The sequence below is a fragment of the Zeus faber genome, assembly GCF_960531495.2.
Source record: "Zeus faber genome assembly, chromosome: 5".
Lineage (NCBI taxonomy): Eukaryota > Metazoa > Chordata > Actinopteri > Zeiformes > Zeidae > Zeus > Zeus faber.
Window position 1 is genome coordinate 11656275 of NC_137192.1, and position 23554 is coordinate 11679828.

Below are 23554 nucleotides of genomic sequence, written 5' to 3' on the forward strand. Positions count from 1 at the left end.
ATTTCCATCGTTGGGAGATGTTCAGTTGACTGCCGAGCAACGGGGGCAATCGCGTCGCCGGAGAACATGGTCGCAGTCGCCCCATTGTACTACGTGTTGGATCAGTTTCAAAGATTCTGATGCCAATCACTTGCGTTGACTCCCAATGAACGAAAACTAAGGCTTAGGTTAAAAAAACATCAGCGTTTTCCTTTAACACGTTGTCGTGAGATTCAGAGTGCAGGACAGTGTGACCTAAGAGCCCCGGTCCTTTGATTCTGTCTCTCCGTATTGTTTGGAAATTATTCGACCAGGGTCAGCAATAAACGCTCTTTTTTGGCTCCTAAAATAGACTCAACATTTTTAATAATTCAGGGAAATGATGAAAGCTATTTTCGGGAGAGTCTTCCTTCCTATATCCTGAGGATATGTATTTTAATATTGCGTTTAGACTTGGCCATGGTCCCTCACTTTTTCGAGGTTGTATTGTTGTATTGTTTTTTATTGTCCTGTGAAATGCTGCCGTTTAGTAGGAGTGGGAGATTTTTCTATGTGGGCGTATGAGTGTGTGTGTGTGTGTGTGTGTGTGTGTGTGTGTGTGTGTGTGTGTGTGTGTGTGTGTGTGTGTGTGTGTGTGTGTGTGTTTCTGTGCGTGTGTGAAGTAGTAAGAAGTAAAAATTCAAACTATACAGTATGTTGACTGTAACTGACCTTTTACACTTTTGCTTTTCTCATAAGAGTTAGGAAACAATGGAATATATTGCAGAATAAAAAACAGTGTAATGGGGACTCGGAAAATGCTGCATAGGGCAGGACAACACCTACTGTATTAAAAAACTTCAATTTATATTTCTGTAAATATTGTAATTAAAACCATGTGGGCCTGTGAAATTCTGAAGTAGAACTCATTAGGAACTCTTTTTTTTCTCAAGGAAATTTGTTTAAGTGGATTTTTACTATAGTGGATCACTACATGACCTACATATGGTTTCGGTAAATTTCACAGCAACTAAAAGTCGGATGGATGCTCAAACGTGTGTAAATTGCCTGTTTAATGGGGCAAAATTGTTCTGCCCCCATTTATTTAATGAGATCCACTGTGTGTGTGTGTGTGTGTGTGTGTGTGTGTGTGTGTGTGTGTGTGTGTGTGTGTGTGTGTGTGTGTGTTTCCTGGCCAATGTTCACACAGCTTCAGTGTGTGCTTGCATGTACTAGTGTGTGCGTCCCTTATGCCAAATCCACACCTGTGTCTTTCGGTGGGAAGTGCCCGTCTCACCAGTCTGACCTGTCTTCCCCTCGCGGTGCCAGTGCTCCAGTACGTGCGCGGGCGGCTTCCAGCGGCGTGTGGTGGTGTGTCAGGACGAGAACGGCTACTCCGTGAACAGCTGCGAGGAGCGCTCCAAGCCCTTCCAGCAGCGATCCTGTGAGTCCGGCCCGTGTCCACAGTGGGTCTACGGAAACTGGGGAGAGGTGAGAAGCGGTGCCTGGTCGGTGGTCACGTCTGTTACAACGTCCCACATTTTCGTCTGAGCTGATATGAATTTGGGCAAAGAAGGGAAGCGCATGTGCCGACGATTTGGGGGACTCGTGATAATCATAATCACAATCAAAATCGCCTTCGCTTATACGGAACCTTTCATTCTTTTTTTTTAACTTTTTTTTAATTGACATTCAGCATCGAACGAACATTTCCACAAGCTGTATTTCAGATACTGTATGTATAGATCTTATTTTCATGTTTGTCGCAAACCTCAAAATAGTCCTTTTCAGAAGTAAACACACGCACGGAAAAGGAAAAAATGAACAAAAATAAACGAAAACTATGTACAATTAGGGAGTGATCTTTTCCTTTCAAACATTATCATTGATTTGTGAAAATAACATGCGGCCTGCGGGGCGTCACATAGATGACCAGTTTTTCCCACTGTGAAGCAGATTGAAGTTCTGATTTATGATTGACAAATGCTGTTATCCTCTCCATTTGTAAATGTCCATTGTAATGTCCTTCCATGCATTTAAGTTGTGCTCTCCTTGATAACCAATTCCTGGTAAGAGTGTTTTGAACAGCCACAGGCAGGGCATTAATTCAATATTTGTCTCTTTTCAACCAGTCTTGAGGTATGTGCCCAAAATATATGGTCTTACTCTCCAGAGGCATTATACGTTACATTGCATCACACAGATTCTGCATCCCTCTCCAATAGTCTTTGATAACGGGGAAATCCCAGAAAACATGGTAATGGTTTGCATTTTGGTTTCCATAGTTTCTCCAGCAAACAGGGGGGTTGCCATCACAGTTGGATTTCTGAGAGGGTGTAACGAAATACATGATCAGGTTTTTCCAACCCAACCCCCTCCATTTCTGTGAACTGGTACACTTCCCTTGATACCAGATCGTCCATTCTTCCTGAGATATAATTATCCCTCCTTCCTTCTCCCATTCTGTTTTAATGTGTGGAGTTGGGTGTGTTTTAAGATTTGACGGACCCTTATGCATGCATGGAATAAGTCTACCATCAGTTTCTGAATTATACGCTTCTCTAAAAAGTTCTATTAGACATTTACTTGCCTCGGTTTCATTTTTCACCTTCATATTTGCCTAATGCCCCATCTGCAGGTGCCGATACATACAGCACTTTTCAAAACAAAAACACCTTTTTAAGAAGACATTTCAAATATGGCACCAACTCAGTCAGCCTTCATTTTCATTTCATTTTCATCTTATTTAATTTCCACATCCTTGGGAGAGGGATCTGTAAACCAGGGCATGTCCAGAGCGCTGGCCAAGGATGGCCATGGCCCCCGTTTAAATGCTATTGACCACCCGAATTTCCAAGGTCAGTTGGTGTATCTGTCTGATTTTGACCTGATGGCACCGGCAAGGGCGTAACTTTGGTACAATAAGACGGGGGGTCTGGGCGTCCACCATTCGCCCGAGAAAAGAATTGCGATTTGAAACCCACTTCCTGCATTTCTAGACATTAATGCATTAAAGACGATGCACAAGATTCGACCGCGAGGAAATGGAGCGAACAAGTGTAGAACAAGTGTAGAACGTGTTTTATTCTACTGAGTGGTAGCAGTAAAGAAAAATGTTTGCTTTTTGTTTACTTTAAGTTAACCTTTGCAAAGAAGCTACTGACTGGAGGTCAGCCACCACTTCCAGACACTCGTACCGAGGGTGTGTGTGTGGGGTTTTGGGGAGGCAGTGGACCAAACCACTGTGAGGCATATGGAGGGTGGGGGACGGCGGCGCAATCTTTCAAAACTTTAAAGTTAGCACTAGTGCTTTTAATGCATTGAATTATATTATTTAAAATAATAGTTATAGTTATGTTTACAATGATTTAGTGTTTTAGGGAGACAACTCTCTGTTTTTCCCAGGAAGAGGGGTTCCGGACCCCCCTTTTCCCCCCGTATTTCCGCCCTGAGCACCGCCTACCCCTATTTAGGGGTACTATCTACTGGTGCACATCATTCTAAACTAAAGAAGAAGTGTATTCAATTCCTACCCATATAATGCTACGTTTTCCCTCTCATTGTTTCTGGACAGCCCTCAGCCTCCCCATTCAAAAAAATCCTGGACACGCCTGTGTCTGTAAGCTCCTTTTTCGAACCCTTTTTCTTTTCTTCGGCTCGGTTGTCCAAACTTGCCCTCTGCTTGTTTGTCCTCGGCAGTGCACCAAGTCGTGCGGCGGCGGGATCAAGACCAGGCTGGTGGTGTGCCAGCGGCCCAACGGCGAGCGCTTCAACGATCTGAGCTGCGAGATCCTGGACAAGCCGCCGGATCGCGAGCAGTGCAATACGCACACGTGCCCTTCGAGCCCGCATTGGAGTACGGACCCATGGAGCTCGGTACGCTCATAAAAATACTCTTTCACTTTTTTCCTCCATCCTCCATTATTTTTTTTTCATTAAACAGTCTTATTCTTTTACTTCAAAAGGAGTTTCATCGCTCACTGTTTTTATTTTTTTTTCTTTTTTTTTCTTTTTTATTTTTTTTAAGCATGACCAAAACCAAACACGACCGCACGCAGGATGACTTTGAAGCGTTTTTTTTTGTTTTTGTTTTTTCATGCTGGACTAAAAAAAACACTCTAGCCCCTCCCCTTTATACTCATGCCCCACCCCCTTTAACCCCACCCCCTTTCTCACGGGTGCCTGTGATTGGCTGATGTTTATTGAAGCGGTCAGAAATTTATCTCTGTTGCACTTAGCGTGAAAAAGTACGACAGGACAAAATGCTTCACTGACAGCTGTGACCATAAGAACATTTTCTGTGCATTCTAGTTTCCATAAAAGCCGTTGTTGGTCCTTGTTACAGTATTGGAAAAATTCAGGATCACTTTGTATTTACAATCAAAGTTAGTTTGTAAAATATTGTTTTTAAAGATAATTTATTACTTAAGATATTTTTTTTTTCCTTTTTATCTTTTTTGTACATAGCATTAACCTCAAATGATTTATTTTGTGTCTTAGCTCTTTGTATTCGCACACTTAGCCAATCGTTGATCATATGCAAATACTGAATGTTTTTGTATATCAGGAATATACAATGCCTTTTTTTTTTTTTATTGTAATCATCCAAAGAGTCAATCATCAAACCTCCAATATTTGGTGCTGCACATGACGTTGTGGTATTTTCCGAGATCAACGCTGTCTGAAAGTGCCGATTTACATGGGACTATATGTTGTCTGTGTACTTTGGGGAAGTATACTTTTTTTTTTTTTTTTTTTTTTTTTTTTTTTTTTTTCCAGAAAAAAAAAAATGCTGATGTTCAACTGGCTTTTGTATCAAGAATTCAATTTGTCTCAAGGCACATGTGGTTTGTTAGACAGAAAGTTACTAATATGACACTTTATTTTGCAGTTCATTTATATAGACTCTGTGAAGAAATTAACAATTTAAGGCTTAAGTAGTGGCAGTGTCATCGGAACGTCAAGATGTCGACTTCAAAAATTCCCAAAGCGTCCCTTTCATAATTACAAGGGAGGAATCACACGCAGCACAGTATTGTACTTCTTTGGCAAATACCAAGCAAATATCGTAATATGGCTGTAAAACAAAATGAATTGCCAGTTTTGTGGTAATTACAACCAATAGCCATGGTGTTACGGTTTGGCAGAGGAATGAACCACATTCCCTTATCGTGGACTTTGCCAAAAACAATCGGTTTTTCCACTCTCTGCTCCAAAGGTGCTTGATATTGAGTATATTTATATTGCATTAGATCATGTTTGCTTTGTAAATAGTTGGAGTTGCTAAATATGCTATGCTCAACAATACCTCACTTGGAAACAAAACACAACTCAACTAGCCATTTGAACTTAAATAACCTTACACTACAACGGTGCTTTGGCAAAACAAGGGAGACATGCGACAGAAAGTATCAAAAGATACACAATCATCAAATTTAGGTTTTAGAAGGTGTTTTTATAAGATGCACCAAGCTTCTTTTGATACTCAATTTGTTTTGTTTTCGTTTTATATTTTGTATTTTATCACAAGAAATCTTTTGCTTATTCAATCGAAAATACCTTAGCCGAATAGAGAGAGTGTGTCATAGGTTTGATTTAAAAAACAAAACAAAACAAAAAAACAACAACAACAACAACAACAACAACAACAACAACAAATCCTTCTTGTTGAAGTGTCTTCATGTATACTGTACACATCACACAATGTACTTCACTTTAAGAGAACGGTCCTGTTTGTACATGTCTGATATAATATAATGATAATGATAGTGATAATGATAATAATAATATTATTATTATTATTAATAATAATAATAATAATAATAATAATAATATTTATAATAATTATAATAATAATAATAATAATAATAATAATAATAATAATAATAATAATATAGAGAACGTGTTCTATCCGGAGCTCCGTCACTGAGCCAACCTAAATGTGTCTACCTCAGTTTCTGTTTCCATTTTTGCCGGCTGACGTGCTGACCGCGTTCCGGCTGCAGCTGGTTTCCCCCCCGGCGCAGACCCAGGGGTGTCTCCCGCCGGGGGGGCCGAGACCCGGGTCCCGCGCTCGGGAGGGGGGGGGGCAGCTTTGGCCTAGCAGCCCACCCAGTTGCCTGCTTTCCTCTCGGTCATTAAATGTCTATTCTGACATCACACCTTATTTTAAGGGCCTGTTAACGCAGCGGCGAGTACCTGTCTTCCACACGTCGTCTACGAACCAGACGAGACGTTGCTCTCCTAATAACTCCCACATGTTACGCTTGGCTCATCCAGTTTGACTGTCAGTTCAGTGTCGAATCTGTTCCTCGAGTCCAATTTGTGCTATTATTATCCTTATTTTAATTGTAACCGACCTCACCTCTCTACCGGCGCACCGACAGGCTCTTGAAATAAGGTGCTCTTATTTTTTCTATCATTAAAACATGGCAGTATTAGTCTGTGTTTCAAGAAAAAAAAATGTGTGTATATTTATGTAATTACTTGTATTTATTGCTACTACATTATAATGTCATGTCAATATTTAATTTTTTATTGTTGGAATTTTTTTTTGTTCATTTGCAGAAAAAAAGGTTACGATTAAAGTGAAGTAGAGGTACTACTAAAGGCTTCTTTGATTCTCCTTATTTGAGTGTATTCAGTATAAAGTAGCTCTGAGGGCCCCGAATGCCACCGCCATCATATCGCTACGACATCATCCACCCAACACGATGCATCACTTCTCATGTGATATTCTCCTGCGCACGCCAAACATCTCCACAAGCATCTCTCCAATTTTTAATCAAAACTTCCCAGTAGATGAGTCAACCGTAGCTCACACCCCGGAACAGAAGTCCCAAAATAGTAAAAAGCTTATTGCAAAAGATAATTACTGCAAGGAACCACTAACAAACATGCTATAAACATTCATTACCATAATCCCCGCTGCTGGAAACTTTGCAGCCCCATTAAAAGCATCCAGCAATGTCAATTTAAAACGTTTACCTCGTGATTACCGACTTTGGGTTTATTGTAATTATAGTGTCCACGGGGAAGTGGAAGTGGCCTAGATTATTGAGTTCTTTTACCTATGGATTAGATGGATCCTTTTGAGTGAGAATATTTTTCGCCCCGCGCGGCCAACAGGGGCCGGGGCAAACAGCTTATAAAGCAGTCCTCCCGGCCTGTGTTTTCAAAGGGCTGTTTTTTTGCTGAATGAAAATGCACAAATCACTGAGCAATATCTTTTGTTATTTCACGAGGTCAGGGCCTTTGCCGACCTCTTTGAGCAATCGGGCTTTTGCTGTCTATGTTGGGACTTCCAGGCTTTTTGTATCAAGGTAAATCTTTATTCCGTGTGACAATAACCTCCGCGGCCCTCCCGTCTCATTCGCTGTGTTCATTCATTCCTAATGCCCACCGTGGCTTTTTTCCTTTTTTTTTTTTGGGATGCCTGATGCCTCGTGCTTGTCTATAAAGTCGCAGGGCCCCCTTAACCCCCTCAAATGCGGCTTGATGACATTGTTCTGACGACGAAAGGAGGGGGCCCGGGGCCGGGGCCCGGGGACAGTGACTCGAATGAAGGGGAACTTCAGAGGAACAATGGTCAGGGGTGGGGGGTCAAGGGTTGCGTTTGATCTGAGGGAAAGGGCCAGGTTCAGGGTCACCTCATCGGCGTGGACCCGGGCTTCTGGGAAATCGCTGTGATTCCAGGGCGGAAAAAAAAAGAAAAGAAAAACGTCCGGAAAAGCCGTGTCATCCATTGAGGTTTTTTTGGAAGAGTCCGATAGACCGCGGGCTCTTTCGGAATTCCCGGACGCGGCGCTGGTGTTGGAATGCGGTGTAGTGCGGCTGAATGAAGCTTTGTCTGGACTGTGTCAATAAAGTTGGGCGATTTGAATTCCGTATTTTAGCTTGAATAGAACATTGAAATCCTTTCAAGTAGACATTTCTTGTAAATAATTGTGGAATGATGTTAACATGCTCGATGGGCCGCGTTCAATTTGTATATGTGTGTTTTGTGAGGTCATTAAAAGTAGGCATTCCTTCTATTGTGTAAAACAAAGTAACTTAAATGTCGAAGGTGTGCGCACACAATGTTTGTATCAGCCGATCCCTGCAGCCATTTAGCTATTTACATATACCTATATACCTTTATACCTTTATACCTATATATATACCAGACTTTTCGGGCCAAGGTAGTTTGGTCCACGGAGCAGGGAGATTGATGGTGATTTACTTTGTAACCATTCCCAAGGTTGGCCCGGGCATCTGAGCATGTGAAAGCCCTTTTTTCTTTTAAAGCCACATAAAACTTTTCAGGAATGACCTGACATTAGGGTAGAACAACATGCTGGCAGGCTGCCACGGATTGTAAAATGTCTGCTTTTAATGATTTAAGCCCGGTTCTTCCTGAAGCGGCCCTCCCACCGTCCCGGGCGATGTGTGTGATCTGCTCACCCTGCTGCACGTGAAACACATGTTTGGTATTTATCAGTAACACGGAGATCAACAAAGTTTTGTTGATGATAATAATGGTGAGAGGCTCATAAAGTTAATCATATTTGGCTGCTTTTGCTTTTTACAGCTGGCTTATGGTATCTTCCATTATGGGGACCGGTCATTCTGCCACAGGGCTCGTATTTGCTGCAACTCTATTACAGGGTGCGTAAATAATTTTTTACAAAAAACGAAACATGCATATGCAAAACAACAACAAACTCATATTTATAATTGTGAAAGCAAAATAATGCCCAAAGGCCATGTAATTTTAAAAAGAATCACACTGTGAAGATGTTTTTTTTTGCTTTTATTTGGTGTAAAAAAAAACAAGTCTGTTTGTTTTAATCGTGTTTTATCTTGTTACTGGAATCGTATGGAAACAACTTATCTTGTTCACTTACCTCATGTACAGCAAGCCGGTGTGATTAAAATAACCACGAAGACCAACGTTATTTTTCTTTTTATTAATATTTCTTCTTTTTATACATACAGTATCTCAGTCAGTACACTGACATCATCACTCAAACACAAATGACAAACGCATCCCAACCCCTCCTCTCCGTTCCCAGTACATGGTATGGAGGTGCGAAGTCCACCCACTCCCTCCCTCCCTCCCCAAATGGAGGTGAAAGGTCATGGCGTGCTCCCGTCCAGCGGGGGTCTCTCCTCTTCCTGGTCGGAGCAGCGGCCCCCACACTGGGTCACGGACTCACTCAACCCTGAGCCTGTCGCTTCCCATCCATCGCAGCTGCGCACCTCCCCCTTTGATTATCCGAGCACAATCAGACCCGACCCACCGACCAAGCCCTCTCCCATACCGTACCACTACCGTGTGTGTGTGTGTGTGTGTGTGTGTGTGTGTGTGTGTGTGTGTGTGTGTGTGTGTGTGTGTGTTAGTGTGTGTGTGTGAGTGTGTCGGCGTGCGTGGCCGCTGTGGGGTTGTCTGCCTGTCACAGCGAGTTAGCCACGGACCGGCTCAGTGAACCCGGAGGTGAAACTGACTGCTGCCGGGCCGTGGCACGACAAGGCGTTGCTCATTGGACTTTGGACCCACGTGGGATATGGATTTTGGCTCTTATGTCTTATTACGACCGTAAAGAAAAAGTCCAACTCTGACAATGTATGTTCACTCAAACTTGAATGAAGAACTTTTATACACCGTATTTGGATTGTGATTGTGAACCCTTTAGGCTACTGTGCAATGTCCAAACCCCATTGTGTCCATTGTGAAATCCTCTCAAAAAAAAGACTCAAATGACATTATAAAGACTACATTGGAAAAAAAACAAAACCCCAGATAATTCTCCTCCTACCGTTTTAAACCCCCTCCTTCTTACCTCTTTGGCCTCCTTGCAGTGTTCCGCCTCTTGCGGCCGGGGGTTCAAGTCTCGCAACGTCAGTTGTGTGACCCGCTCGGGCCGCCCCGTCTCGGAGGAGAACTGCCTCCGCCTGTCCGCCAAACCCGGCCTGCGGAGGCGCTGCCGGCGCGGCCGCTGCCCCAAGTGGAAGACCGGCGGCTGGGGAGAGGTAGGCACTGCTTTCAAAAACGCTCCTCCTACCACCACCACCCACCCACCCACCCACCCACCAGCACCACCACCAACCAGCAGCTTTCTCACGCTGCCAGACACGCCAAGGCCGATCTAATTCTCCCTTCCACTTAAATTTCTAATGGTTTGCGTGTGTGTGTGTGTGTGTGTATGTGTGTGTGTGTGTGTGTGTGTGTGTGTGTGTGTGTGTGTGTGTGTGTGTGTGTGTGTGTGTGTGTGTGTGTGTGTGTGTGTGTGTGTGTGTGTGTGTGTGTGTGTGTGTGTGTGTGTGTGCGTGTGTGTGTGTGTGTGTGTACGAAACGATGGTGTGCTGTGGTCTCGAACTTCCCCGCAAACTGGGCTGGGTGTGCTGTTCTGCATCATGTTGCGGGCGCTGGGCCTGGTTTGCAAAGCACAGTCCCGAGGCAGACTGGGACTGGGAGTGGGTTTGAGGGGTGGAGAGGGTGGTTGTGGTGGGGTTGGTCGGGGTTGTGGGGGTACTCTAGGCCCCCGCTACACCACAGTAAAGTTGACTGGGACGGCAGGAGGGACAGTCCGCGCCACCCTTTGATCCAAGTCTCGCCGAGATTAAGTCCAGCCAGTGCAAAAACAACCCCCACCCCCACCCCCACCCCCATCCTCAGGTTTTTCCTCTACCCCCCCTTTCCTCACCACCTCTTTACCAGAGGGATGGACTCCATTCCTATCTCTCTCTTTCTCCGCCTTGCGTCGTTTTATTCACTTGCTTCTTTGGCGCCCGCAGCTTTCACCAAGGCCTGCTATAGGAGCTTGTGCCCCTTTGCCTCTTTCTTTCTCTCTCTCTCTCTCCCTCCCTCCCTTCTTTTTCTTCGCCAACCTGGTCCCATTGGCCGGCGTCCCCGCGCAGGAGAGCAAGAGAGTCACATCTGCGCCCCATACCTCCTCTGCGAGGACGTTCCCCTCTCCCAGGCAGCTGCGGTGCAGGACGCCGGCCAGGAGAAAATGATGAAGCTCCACTCCTCTCCACTCAGGGCTCTGAGACTGAGTCTTACAGTCTCCGTTACACCGGAGTGCAACAGGTCCCCGCGTAGTTTCTAACACGCTGGAAGAAAAATACAGAAAAGCAGATGGTTGCAATGGAGTTCTGGCGTTTCCGAGGGTTTCTAAGTAGGGAAGAGTGTTGTTGGGCTGGTTTTGCTTACAGTGAAGTCCGATGCCAATGCACAACAAAAATAGGTGTTCTAGTGTCATTTAATTTCTCTCATACACACATACCTATTCAAACTGACTCTAATTCAGTATCTACAGAATCTACAACGATAATGGAACCACAAGAGGCTTTTTTTCTTGATTTTGTGAGCTTTGTTTTTTGAAGAGGAAGGAGAAAGACATTGGTTATATTTCTCCAACATACAAAACACACCGCAGCTAACAGTGAACACACATACTGGAACGTTGAAAAGCTCAGTTTTCTTGCCCGCGGGAGGAAGCCGCAGCGCTCGAGGTCACTCCGGGACGCACATGAAAAGATACTCGGAATTCTGCATTCAAAGCCCCACTTCGCTCCTTTCGGCGTTAAGTGCCCCACTGTTGGGTTTCATGAAGGTCTGGGGGTAAAATCGGTCTCCGGCTCCTCATCGCTCGTCTGCTTGTTTCTGTGAATGGAGCGCGGGTCTCTTGCGCTCATGTTCAGCTGTTCCGTTGTTCCACATATCTTACGTTCCCCGGCTGAATATCTTTCATATCCCAGAGAAGTGTGAGGAAAAAAAAAATACAGAATATTCTTTCTTACTGGAAAAATATGCTTTAGTTGTAATCTGGATCTGTCAGTATTATAACGCGTAAAGACACGTGTATGTAAGCAATATTGAAATTCTGTATTCAGTCAATCATAATACAAGTTGCAACCAGGGTTTCGTGTAGAATGACCAGTGATGATATGCATAGGCACGAAATAAGACGCAAATCAACGTTCAGAATAGTTTAAGAGCATAGAGTGTACATGTGTTACACAAATATTACAAATCGAAAACAATCACAAAATATTTTTGATCTTTGATAACATCGTAAACGGTTACATTTTAGAGTTCTTAATTATCACTTCCATCCGTCTAATTCTGCATTGTACTTATCTACATCGGTGTGCGAGACCTTAGAGGGATCCTGATCTCAGCGTGACTTTCGCTGCATGAATATAGGAAATTCGAACAATTATGATAAAATAATGAAAATAAATGAGTGGTGACGTTTGCAACCTAAAGACACAAATACAAATAATCAAAACAATAAACAATAGACAATAAGATAAATGCATTAAGGTTGCTCTAGAACATAATATAGAATAGAATTGAATAGAAAATGCAGCATCAAAGCTTTTAAAACCTAGAATTGGAGACCTGTTTCAATACGAAGGCTCATGTTTCTGATTGTTTTGTGGATGTTTTCATGTCTTTAACGTCTATAACTTTTGTCGTCTATATCTGTTGTCTTTCTTCTCAATGTGTGTGCAGCTTTTCTTAGCCGGGGCCCTGTTGAAAAACAGATATATAGCCTCTACCTGCATTTGGTTAAATAAAGCTTGAATAAAAGTCAAAATAAATACATGAGTAAGGGTCCATACCTGTCCCTCCAGTGTTCGGCGTCCTGCGGCGGCGGGCTCCAGAGGAGGGAGGTGTTCTGTCCCATGGGAGAGGAGGTGGGATGCGCCCGGACCTCCCGCCCGGCGTCCACGCAGCCGTGCGGGGCGGCCAGCTGCCCCTCACGCTACCGCTGGAGCCAGGACGAGTGGGGGCCGGTAAGGCACCGCCGAGGATCGGTTCCCGTCCGGTACGAGGGAGCAACAGAGCCTTCTGCCGAGGGGGAGGGAGGGGGAGCGAGGGAGGCAGGGAGGGAGGAAGATCCAAAGTCAGCTGATCACATTGTTGGCGTGTTTTTTTTGGGTTCATTCCCCACCGGCGCCACGCGTGACCGGGCTCGGTACCATTTTTTTCCCCCTGGCTTTATTTGTTCCGAAAGGAGGAGAGGTAGCAGCAGCAGAGGTATTTCCTCCTCCCTGTTCATATAATGCCACGCTGGAATCTGGGTCACTCACCACGCAGTGTGAAATCCCCCCCAATTAATGAAGAGTCTAAGTAGTCTTGAAAAGTGATTTTAGTGTTTCCCCCACCTGGCGCCGAGGGCTGTCTGTACATTCAGTTCATCTTGAAAAAAGTGTGTGTGTGTGTGTGTGTGTGTGTGTGTGCGTGTGTGCGAGCGTGCGTGTGTGTGCGCGTGTGTGTTGGCGTATAATACTCTAGATGGCCCAAAGACAGAAATCTTTGTCAGACCTTGAGCTATAAGTCAATGGCTACATATACTGTATATGCGTGTATGTATATATATATATATATATATATATATATATATAAATTAATTAATAATCAAGTTAATGAATTAAAAACATTTAAAAACAGTCTAAAATAAAAACCTACTCTAATATACAATAAAGTCTTTGACCATAGTACCTACTCACCACTACTCATCGGATGCTTAATTTAGCAAAATAAATACTTGACAGGATGCTCTAGTCGCACCCTACTATAGAACTTTTTTTAAGCACAAAATTGAATATATGACTGTCCTCTGATGTAACCCACTAATCCTGGTCATGATATTAACACAAGATGCAATTAAATTACTAGTACAGGTAGTAGATGTGACTTAGCGCCATCTACTTGTTTAAATCGGCACAAAGCGCGCAGCGAGGACGCTGGCGTAGATGAGTGCTTTTAGTGGCACACTATAAAGAAAATGCGAGCGCAAAAAGAAGGGTGGTCCAATCCCCACCTGCCACTGCGCGCTGACTGGGCGGAGCCTGTGAAACCACGCCCATTTTCAAACTTCCTGTGGTGGAGACCCCTCTTCACCTCCACTCCTCATCCACTTCTTGCCATTTTCTTAAATTGTGCAGTGGTTGCAACGAGGCCCAGACCAGGATGGTGAAAAGACACTTTAATAAAGATGTGCATTTTAAATTATTGAGAAATGCGTATCATCAGCAATAACGATGGAGGCTCCCCCAGGCAGCACGGAGCTGCGTGGCTCACAATAACAGTTCCAGGTATTGGGGATGTTTGACAGTGGCCAACATACAGCATGAAGAGTGACGAGGCCCAGATGCGCCACGCCGCCTCTGTAAGAGCCGAGTGTGCCTGATGCAAGTCAAAGCCCGGCAAGTGTGTCATAACACTGCGGCTGCTGTGTACACGGACTGGGATGAAGTCAGAGAGAGAGAGAGAGAGAGAGAGAGAGAGGAGGCACGGATCTCCAGATAGAAGTCGTTAGTCTGCTAAAAGTGAGGAGTTCACAGCAGTAAACACCCGGAAAAAAAACAAACAAACAACAAAAAATGTTTCTTGGGTCATGAAAGGGTGGACACGGAAATATCAAACGATTTCATGGAAACCATCTGTTTGAAAAGCGGCGGAGGGGTTTCCCTCGCCGTCTCTTCCGGATCAGTTTTCAGAAAAAAACCCACCACTGATCCTGAACCCTTCTGGTTTGACACGATTCCTCCTCCCATGCTCTTATTCTGTCAAAGTTTTGATATTTTGGGATATTTTGGGTTTGTACCAGTGGTTTTTACTCCACCTTTTTTCTCCAACACACTTTCCCAGTACTTTGGTAAGGTACACTTTGATGATTTCTCTTGCTTATTTGGGTCCTGGCAGAGGCAAAATTGCCAAATAAATAATAACAAGTGAAGTTTTTAACAACTGCATTTCTTCCGTCCGCCACCGCAGTGCAGTAAGTCATGCGGGTCGGGCCGCCGGCAGCGGGGCCTGCAATGTGTGGACCAGAACCAGGACGAGGTCCATGAGACTTACTGTCGGAACCAGATCAGACCCCCGGACTCAGAGAGCTGCAACACCCAGGTCTGCGAATTCATCTGGGTGACCGGGGAGTGGACGGAGGTGAGGAGGACTTTGTATAGGTGGACAGTCATTTCATCTTTGGAATCAATATGGTCGACGTGTGTACAGTCTGTCTGGTCAATTAAAGTCGAAAAGGAATAATTTTTTTTTTTTTTTTTTTTTTACGTTTATCCCTGTGTTATACTCACCTCTCATGCAGTACGTAGGTTGTTTTCATTCCTGCAGCAGTTCAGCCTTTTCTCCATCATCAGGAGTTCAATGCAAGTAATGGGGGACAAATCACTCCACATTCACTCCACAGTTCAAGCAAAGCTAACATGATGCCACAGCAGTTGTTTATTTTATTTTTATTTTTATTTTTATCATGCGTAGTATGCGTAGTAAATTCACAGGGAAAATAGCATCACAATTCAGCAGGTCACCCATTTGGGTGTAACACCAGCTCAGCAATGAAAATAACACCAGCAAGCAAATCATTTAGGAATGAAAATTAATGTATTTATTTTTTAAATAATGCCTGAAATTTGTAAAGTCAGACTGCTGTGTCTGACTGTTACTGGGACACAGATTGTCCATTTATGCCCCAATACTTTGAACTCCTGATGGAGACGACGACTGCTGTACATGAGCACCAACTATAAAACGGGGATAAACTTTAAAAAATCCAAAGTATTCCTTAACAACAATTAACAAACAAGTGTTCTTGAACGGGATTTTTTCTCTCAACCTGCAGTGCTCGGCGAGCTGCGGTCCAGGCTACAGCCGGCGCCTGGTCTCCTGCAGCGAGGTGCATGCCGAGAACGACAACTATGAGTACGGCCATCAGTCTACGTCCAGCTGCCGCGGGAACCCCCCAGAGAGCTCCATGCCTTGTAATCCGGGCCCGTGCTTACCTCCGCAGGAGTGGAGGGTCGGAATTTGGGGACCGGTGAGTAAAACTCAGCAGAAAATGTTCTATTTATTACAAAGTCAATACTTCTTTTTCTTTCTGTCCATTCATTTATTATTAAAGGTGTTTTGACGGATGGGGCCCGTTGAGTCTGCATGCTGGATTCGAACAGCAACAACAAACGCAGACCTAATTTATTAATAGTACTTTTGAATGAATTTTGTGTTGAATGCCAAAGTTAGAATTTGTGATTTATCATATTAAAATGTATTTCACCTCAACAAACCATTAAGGAAGATTTACCATTTACAATGGTGTTGAGTTACAACAGAAATTTAAATACAATCAAATGCAAATATATGCCTTTAAGATTAGAATAAAAGATTATATAAAAATATTTAAAATCAATAAAAAACAATAAGACAAAATCAATTAAATCCAATTAAATAATTAAGCAAAGGATTAAAGTAATCAATGAACTTAATATTAATTAAATTAATTTGAAGCAATTTTTAAAAGAAATTACGTACAAAACACATAAGGTCTCAGATCAAGCTCTCACCACAAATGGGAAATAACTTTTTCTTTGAGTTTTTACTGGTCTTTCACCAGCATGCGGGTCATTTGTCGGTTTGATCATTGGCTCTGACAGTACAGTATAATGGAATCATTAATAATGAAAGGCTCCCTCTCCCTGCCCTGCAGTGTTCGGTCAGCTGTGGGGAGGGGACGATGGAGAGGACGGTCCAGTGTGTGACGGAGGACGGACAGCGGAACCACCGGTGTCCAGCGGACATCAGGCCAGAGAGCAGGACCGTCTGCGGCGGCAGTAACTGTGAGTCCGGAAGGTTGAGGTTGGCGTGCGTAGCTGCATCTCAAATGCAGCACAGCGGTACCCTGTGTTGTGCTGGGTCCAATATTGACTTCGTTATCAGTTAGAGCTTGACCTGGTCTACTTATCTCTGAGATTTGGCCACAAGGGGGAACGCTTTATGACCCAAGACGAACATCAAAGTTTTATTTGCTGCCCAACAGGGTCAACATCCAACATCCGTGTGTGTGTGTGTGTGTGTGTGTGTGTGTGTGTGTGTGTGTGTGTGTGTGTGTGTGTGTGTGTGTGTGTGTGTGTGTGTGTGTGTGTGTGTGTCTCTTTTGCCTTCCAGGCCATTTGCCTGCTGACTGTCAAGAGGTCCAGAACATGAACGGCCCGGTCTCCGATGGCGAACACCTCCTCAACATTCAAGGAAAAGCACTTAAGGTAACATTGCAGGATCTTATCGTGTCTGAAATGTGCAAAGTAGCCTTTGTGAAGCATGGGTACAGGGTAATTGGAGGGAGAGAGAGAGAGAGACAGAGAGAGAGAGAGAGACGAAATTGGGAAGCTAGTCTAAATTAGGGCAGGTTGGTGGAGCAGTGAGCATTGGCCATAGCTTTCAAGACTTGGGTTCAAATCTTGTGTGGATGCACAAAGGCAGTCTTTAAAGTGGCGATCCAAAAGATCCTCTGTGTTGGGTGGATTACACTATAAGTCGCAGAATTCCATTGAAAATTGCCAGGGCTTTTTTTTTTTTTTTTTTTTTTCCCCTCTACATCCAGGTTCAACCGGGTCTTCGCTTTAAGGCGACAGAAAGTAGGACTTATTTTCATCGATTGATTTGTCTTGTTTTCTTTGTCACGTTAGGTGGTGGACCCCACCACCAACAATGGAAACAGCACATTGAGGAGCACATGCATAACACAAAGACTGTTTCTTATTAAGTGCCATCTAAATAAAGTATCAAATAGGGGATATTTTTTTTAACGAAATAATCTTATGGATTACCACTTTAAATTAGATTTGACAAAGGGTTTAAAAGATCGAGCGCTTGGACAATTTACTGCATTCTTCGTTTTACTCACGTTATCTTTCTTTCTTTCCCTTCTTTCCCTTCCTCCTCTTTTCCCTTCGCCTTCCCCCCCGATGCAAACCTTTTACTTTCCCTACTCCTTTCGGGTTGTGTACCCCCCCTTCCTCTCGCCTCAGGTCTACTGTGCAGGAATGCAGACGGAGGGGCCGCAGGAGTACATCACACTGACGGCTGGGGAACGGGAGAATTTTTCAGAAGTTTTTGGCTTCAGGTGAGCGGCTAATGGGCGATTATACGTGAGAACGGCCTGTTTTTTTTATGATACCGCAGGGACTCCTGGAAAACGGATTAAAGAGATTGAACTGTAAATTCATTTGAGCCGCGGAGGAGTGAGGTTGATTGAGGCCAGTGTGTGTGTGTGTGTGTGTGTGTGTGTGTGTGTGTGTGCGTGCGTGCGTGTGTGCCTGTGTGTCCTCCAGACTGATAGACCCCAACCAGTGTCCGTACAACGGCTCCAGGAGCGAGGACTGCCAGTGTCGGAGAGACTACACGGCGGCGGGGCTCTCCACCTTCTCCAAGGTCCGCCTGGACCTCGGCAAGATGCACATTATCAGTGGGTTGCACACACACACACACACACACACACACACACACACACACACACACACACACACAGAAACCAACTTACATCAATTCTCTCAACAACACCCTGAGCGTTAATTACGGCAATGCTATATCATCACTCTCGCTAAATGACATCATAACGCTAAGCACCGCTTTCTTTGCTTACTCTGAAATGAGCCTCCTCCTTCTCCATTTAATTATGTGCATACTTGTTGGGGCTAATTGGCTCAAGATGTCTTATAGGCTTGTTTGCAATGCACAATTAAAAGGCTGCAGGGGTTAAAAAAAATAAAATTGCACAAAGTAGACAAACTCTACCCGGTGTTGCCTCTTGCCTGACCCTAAAAGTAAGGCTTTGGATTTGTACTAAATTTAAGTTACATTTGTGAGCTATTATTATTATTATTATTATTATTATTATTATTATTATTATTATTATTATTATGTTTATTATAGTACAGTATTATCAGTATATTGAGGGTGCTTGGAAATTCAAACAAGTATTTCTCAGATGTTGAGATGAGTTGGCGTTTTCTTTTCCCATGGTGTTTGATCTCCCTGTTGCTCCGTGTCTCGGCCTCTAGCCACTGACTGGCAGTTTGCCGTCACCCACCAGGGCCACCCAGTTCCCTTCGCCACGGCTGGAGACTGCTACAGCGCCACCCGCTGTCCCCAGGTGAGGACCTCCAGGGAGTGCCGGGTTCCTCCTCGTTGCACACGTCAAAGCTTTAGGAAACAGTACAGTTTAAAAAACAGGAATAAATGGCAATATATAATAAACAAAAAAAAGACCAAATATATTGAAATGTTTTCCAAAAAAAAGATCTGAAAATATGTGTGAAAAACATAAAAAAAATACATATCTATTAAAAAGTTAAAGAAATGGAATAAACATTATTCCATTTTAAGACAATAAACAATGAACCTTCTGGGCAACATACATTTGTACATATACTGTGTGTAACGGGGGGAAACTAAATTTTTATAAAAATATACAATATATATATATACACACACAATATTATGTAATATGTCTATTATGTACTTGTTTCGAATCACTTTCATTCTCAAATTAGGCATTAACTGTAGAGTAAATCCTTCGTTATTCACAGTGAGCAGGTCTTCAACGGCCTGACCCTTAAACCTAATTTAAAAAATATGCAGCATGAACCTCAAATCTCCGCTCTCATCTCTAAGTAATTATCCGATGGATCGTCCGCATGCACCAAAGTGCGGAGTCCTCTCCTGAAATAAAGTTTACGGCACATGGAATGTGCCTCAAATGTCCATAAGCAAAAACACTCGGCAACATTCGGCAACATCATTTCAACCTATAATGTCAGCATCATTCCCGGCTTTGGAATATGGGAAATGAGTGGAGATGGCATCTCCAGGGGACGATTGCCGCTTGTCACGGACCGTTAAAGATCAACTTTGCAAAGCATCCCGATCATTGTCGACGTCGTCCGAGTTGTCAATACTGTTATTACAAAGCTATTACACCTCTATTCCATTATGTAGTGAAAAGCTGACTATAGTGATCTGAAGATAGTGTTGCACATAAGCACACAGACACTTAGAGGTGTGTATGTATAGGTGTTTGTTTATCTGTGTGTGTCGTGTGTGTGTGTGTGTGTGTGTGTGTGTGTGTGTGTGTGTGTGTGTGTGTGTGTTCACTGCACGCTAGTGTGTATGTACCAGCTTTGCAAAATGTTTACGTGCATCTGTGTGTTTATGTGAGTGCGTGTCATCTGTCTGCACTGGGTTTTTATGTGATTCCACGTGGGCCCCCACTGCCACGCCCCTCCCCCCGGTCCCTCGTTGCTCCCAATCTGCAGCCCAGATGACCCGACTCCTCTCGGTGCCGACGCTCAGACAGTAGCACCTAAGCGCTCGGAAAAGCCTGTAAATAATATCCAGGAGAAAGTAAAAAAAAAGGCCCTTGAATGCACCCTCTGACTAAGTTTCCTCCCTCCTGCTGTTCCACCACTCTCTGGAAGCTGGAACGAGGACGCCCATCAAAATGATTGTTTTGCCTTTATTTGGCCTTTGTTCCCTCAATGAGAACTTGCCTGTGTGTATTGCGGAAGACCTGTCCGCTCTCCGGTGGTAATTGGAGGTTTGCCGCCAAGGAAATCTGAGTGCTGAAATTGGTGTCGCTCGGGTAGTTTGTGGCGGAACGGCGAAGTTCAAGAAATGCCGAAACGACTTCAAACCTCAAAGTTGCGCGTCGCCTCCTCCTCCGTGATCTCCGTGGCTCCTGGGTGCGGCGGCGACGCAACCAAGAACTCTTTTAGGGACCACGAAGGTTCCCGTCTAGGAGGTTTCACTCCTAAATTGTTCCTTGTTTTGTTTCTGTGGCGGCCGTGTCTGCCCATTTGGCAAGGCCCAAAATGAAAAAGGTTGGCACACCTAGAGACTCCCTTTAGCTTTATTTATCATCCACGCCATCAACAGTATTATCCGCCAACCCGCTTCACGCCTCGAAGGCTGAAGGCTCTTTTGCGTCCCTTCCTGAGGTTTCCTCCCTTTTCACGTCTTGTTATGAGGCCTTCCAAATGCATTTGCCTTTCCTTGACTCGTCCACTCTGCGGGGCTTCTCTCACGACACCTTCCTCCTTCCTCCCTTCCTCACCCTCTCTCTCAGGGCCGGTTCAGGATCGACCTTTCGGGAACCGGTCTCCAGGTGGCCGGGGACACCAGCTGGATCTCGCAGGGAAACTACGCGGTGGCCAACGTAGACAAATCGCAGGTACTGCGTCGCGTCCAGCGGCAAAGCTCTCAACTCCACAGCCAGGTTTTAATTCAAGGCTCCGCAAATGTCTGGAAACGATCCGTAACATTCACAGCGAGATGCAAAGGCGTTCGTGGGGCAACTAAGTAAGGAGGGTTAGTTATGCAAAGTAATAATGACCTCGAGTGTTTGTCTACTTGTCCTCTGGCAGCTCGCTTTCATTCCACTCTCTCCCTCCACACAAGGCTTCTTCAACTCCCTCATTTTATCCTCTATTCACTATTCAGTCCTGATACCACTCACACTTCATCCGTCCAAGCCTCCCTCCCTCCTTCCCTCCTCTCCTCCCGCTCTCGGGGGCTGTAGAGGGCGTTCTGGGCACGGCCCCAAGTGGGCTCCATATCCACTGCTCCTCCAGCTCCTCGAGAACCCGCTGGGAGAGGCGCCGTAATAGGCAGCTGCTTTCTCAAGTGCAGCGTCCTCCTCCTCCTCCTCCTCCTCCTCCTCCTCCCTCTTTTGAAATGGAGATCGCGCCGGAGAGCGAGCGCTTTCCTTTCGGCCGGACCCAAACCCGCCCCCACCTCACCAAGATTAAAAAAAAAACAAAAAAAACGTGAGGAAGCCGAGAGTGTTCGCAGTCGGATCCTCGCTAGGGGGCCGGTGCCCGGGCGCCGTGTTCTCGATGACACTTCCCGGAAGCCAGGTTCTGCCAGTCGGACCTGTAGGGGTCACTTCAGACGGAGAACGGAAAAGACACTCATGCTAATGACGTCGCTGACCTGCCCGGGATTAATAACTTTGGGGTTTTTTCCCCTGCTCGTTTATTCAGGGAGAGAGGGAGGGTTGGTGTTTAATTGTGGCGTTCGTCCGCTCGGGTCTCAGTTTTCGCCACTTGCCAATCTTTCTAAGAAACAAAGCCAATTGCGATGCCTCCGGAGCAGCCTCTAATATAAGGTTATGTACTGTGAGCGCTGAGAAACTCAGTCCACTTCAAAGTAAATCATCTCCTTCCATCCTTTGTTTTTTGCGAATCGGTTGATTTTCCAGGTATTCATTGACGCTGTGTTTTCAGATCATTGACTTGGAGCGCCTTGAAACGGTAACGTGTGTTCAGGGTCTGCTCCGACACCTTCCACAGTGCAAACACCTTGTGTTGCACAGTGGTTGTAAAAATATATGCCCACATTTCAGTAGCCAGATCCCACGTCACAGTATCATTTAAGGCAATAATACATCTATTACGGGGGCAAATGATTTGTGTGTAGTCGTGACACGGTCTTGGCTCTTTATATTCAGCTGTTGTAATGCGCTGTGAGCGAGGGAGGGAGGACGTCCGGTGAACGAATATCAAAAGAGTTGGTGCAGCTCCGAGTTGTGAATGGGGTTCTCAGAAGAATAATTTCATTCTGTCTCAATGATTCCTTTTGGTGGAAGAATGCAAGCTATGGATCCCAGAAATTCTCAAAAAAAGCTCTGAATCTTCTTCTTCTCTTCCCTTAAATGTAGTGTAAAACGTAAATCCGTCACATTATGAATTATGCCAAATAACTTGGCCCTTTTTTTTTTTTTTTTTTGGCTTTGACGTTAATTGAATCCTCAGTGATTATTTTCCGTTTTGAGTTGAACATTCACATGTCAGAGTAACTCCTGAGTTTTACGCAACAGCTGCAATTCCTGGTGTGTCCACAGGATGGTAGCAGAGTTACAGGAATGTGTGGCGGCTACTGTGGGAAATGCACTCCATCCTCTGGCTCTGGGCTGAGGGTGTCAGTGGCCTAGACACTGTCCCCATCACACAGGTGAGATATGCATCAATGAAATAAAATCTAAAGCCATATCTCTTCCAGATAACAATTTAGGATTGACATACAGTTTATTTTCTTTCTCCGGCATTGATCTATTCTTTCCCTCCGTTTCATTCTCCTCGCAGGTGTTTCCAGCTGCCTGCCGTTCTTCCTCATTTCAGTGGTGCTACAGCCAAAATTCAGGCTCAAATCCGTCCTCTTCCAGACGACCTCCTCCCATCCCACGTGTATTTAATGTAAATTAATGTGGTGTAAGTACTGTACAAAGCATGGTAAAAGTGAATTATTTATTATATCCTACTTTTATTTTTATATTGTACTATAATTTAATGTTTTGTATTTCCAAGAGTCCAGTTAAAAAAAAACACACACAAGTGCCTCTAAGAGACCTGCCAAAATGTGCCTTCGATTTTGGACTCCTTCCATTTGAATGTTTTTATCGTTCACCATAAACCCATGCCATCCGCTGCAAAGGCCATATGCTCCCTTTGGCCTGATGTAGCTTTATTCTTTATCCACTTCTGTCATTATAACGTTGATCTGGTTGAACAGTGGCTTTGGTTTCCGGGTGTCTCCAGACTTCAGGCTTAAATCTGGAGTCCAGACATTATGGTTTTGCTGAATGTCGCCATTGCGCTTCCTCACACCTCAAGGGGGTCCATAGTGCACAGACCCAGTGAGAGCAACCGGAGGCCACTTTAGTTCAGTTTAGTGCCTTGCTCCAGGGCCCGCCGACCACTGTGCTCCACATGTCCCTAGACCTGGTCCACATACCATCTAGCCAAGCCAGTC

General features: G+C 44.5%; 1 protein-coding gene across 1 annotated transcript in view; it reads left to right on the forward strand.

The window, feature by feature from the left end:
* The window catches only part of adamts9 (ADAM metallopeptidase with thrombospondin type 1 motif, 9), a gene marked incomplete at both ends in the record, with an annotated part of 51066 nt that extends 28330 nt beyond the window's left edge, over positions 1–22736 (forward strand). Inside the window, 13 exons of the mRNA XM_080001416.1 lie at positions 1288–1449; positions 3658–3834; positions 9799–9969; positions 12583–12744; positions 14732–14902; positions 15597–15791; positions 16458–16587; positions 16916–17010; positions 17776–17870; positions 18079–18212; positions 18808–18899; positions 20871–20975; positions 22647–22736. Coding sequence (XP_079857542.1) covers positions 1288–1449; positions 3658–3834; positions 9799–9969; positions 12583–12744; positions 14732–14902; positions 15597–15791; positions 16458–16587; positions 16916–17010; positions 17776–17870; positions 18079–18212; positions 18808–18899; positions 20871–20975; positions 22647–22736 — 1779 coding nt within the window. The remainder of the gene's footprint in view (positions 1–1287; positions 1450–3657; positions 3835–9798; positions 9970–12582; positions 12745–14731; positions 14903–15596; positions 15792–16457; positions 16588–16915; positions 17011–17775; positions 17871–18078; positions 18213–18807; positions 18900–20870; positions 20976–22646) is intronic.
* Between the last annotated feature and the right edge of the window lie 818 nt (positions 22737–23554).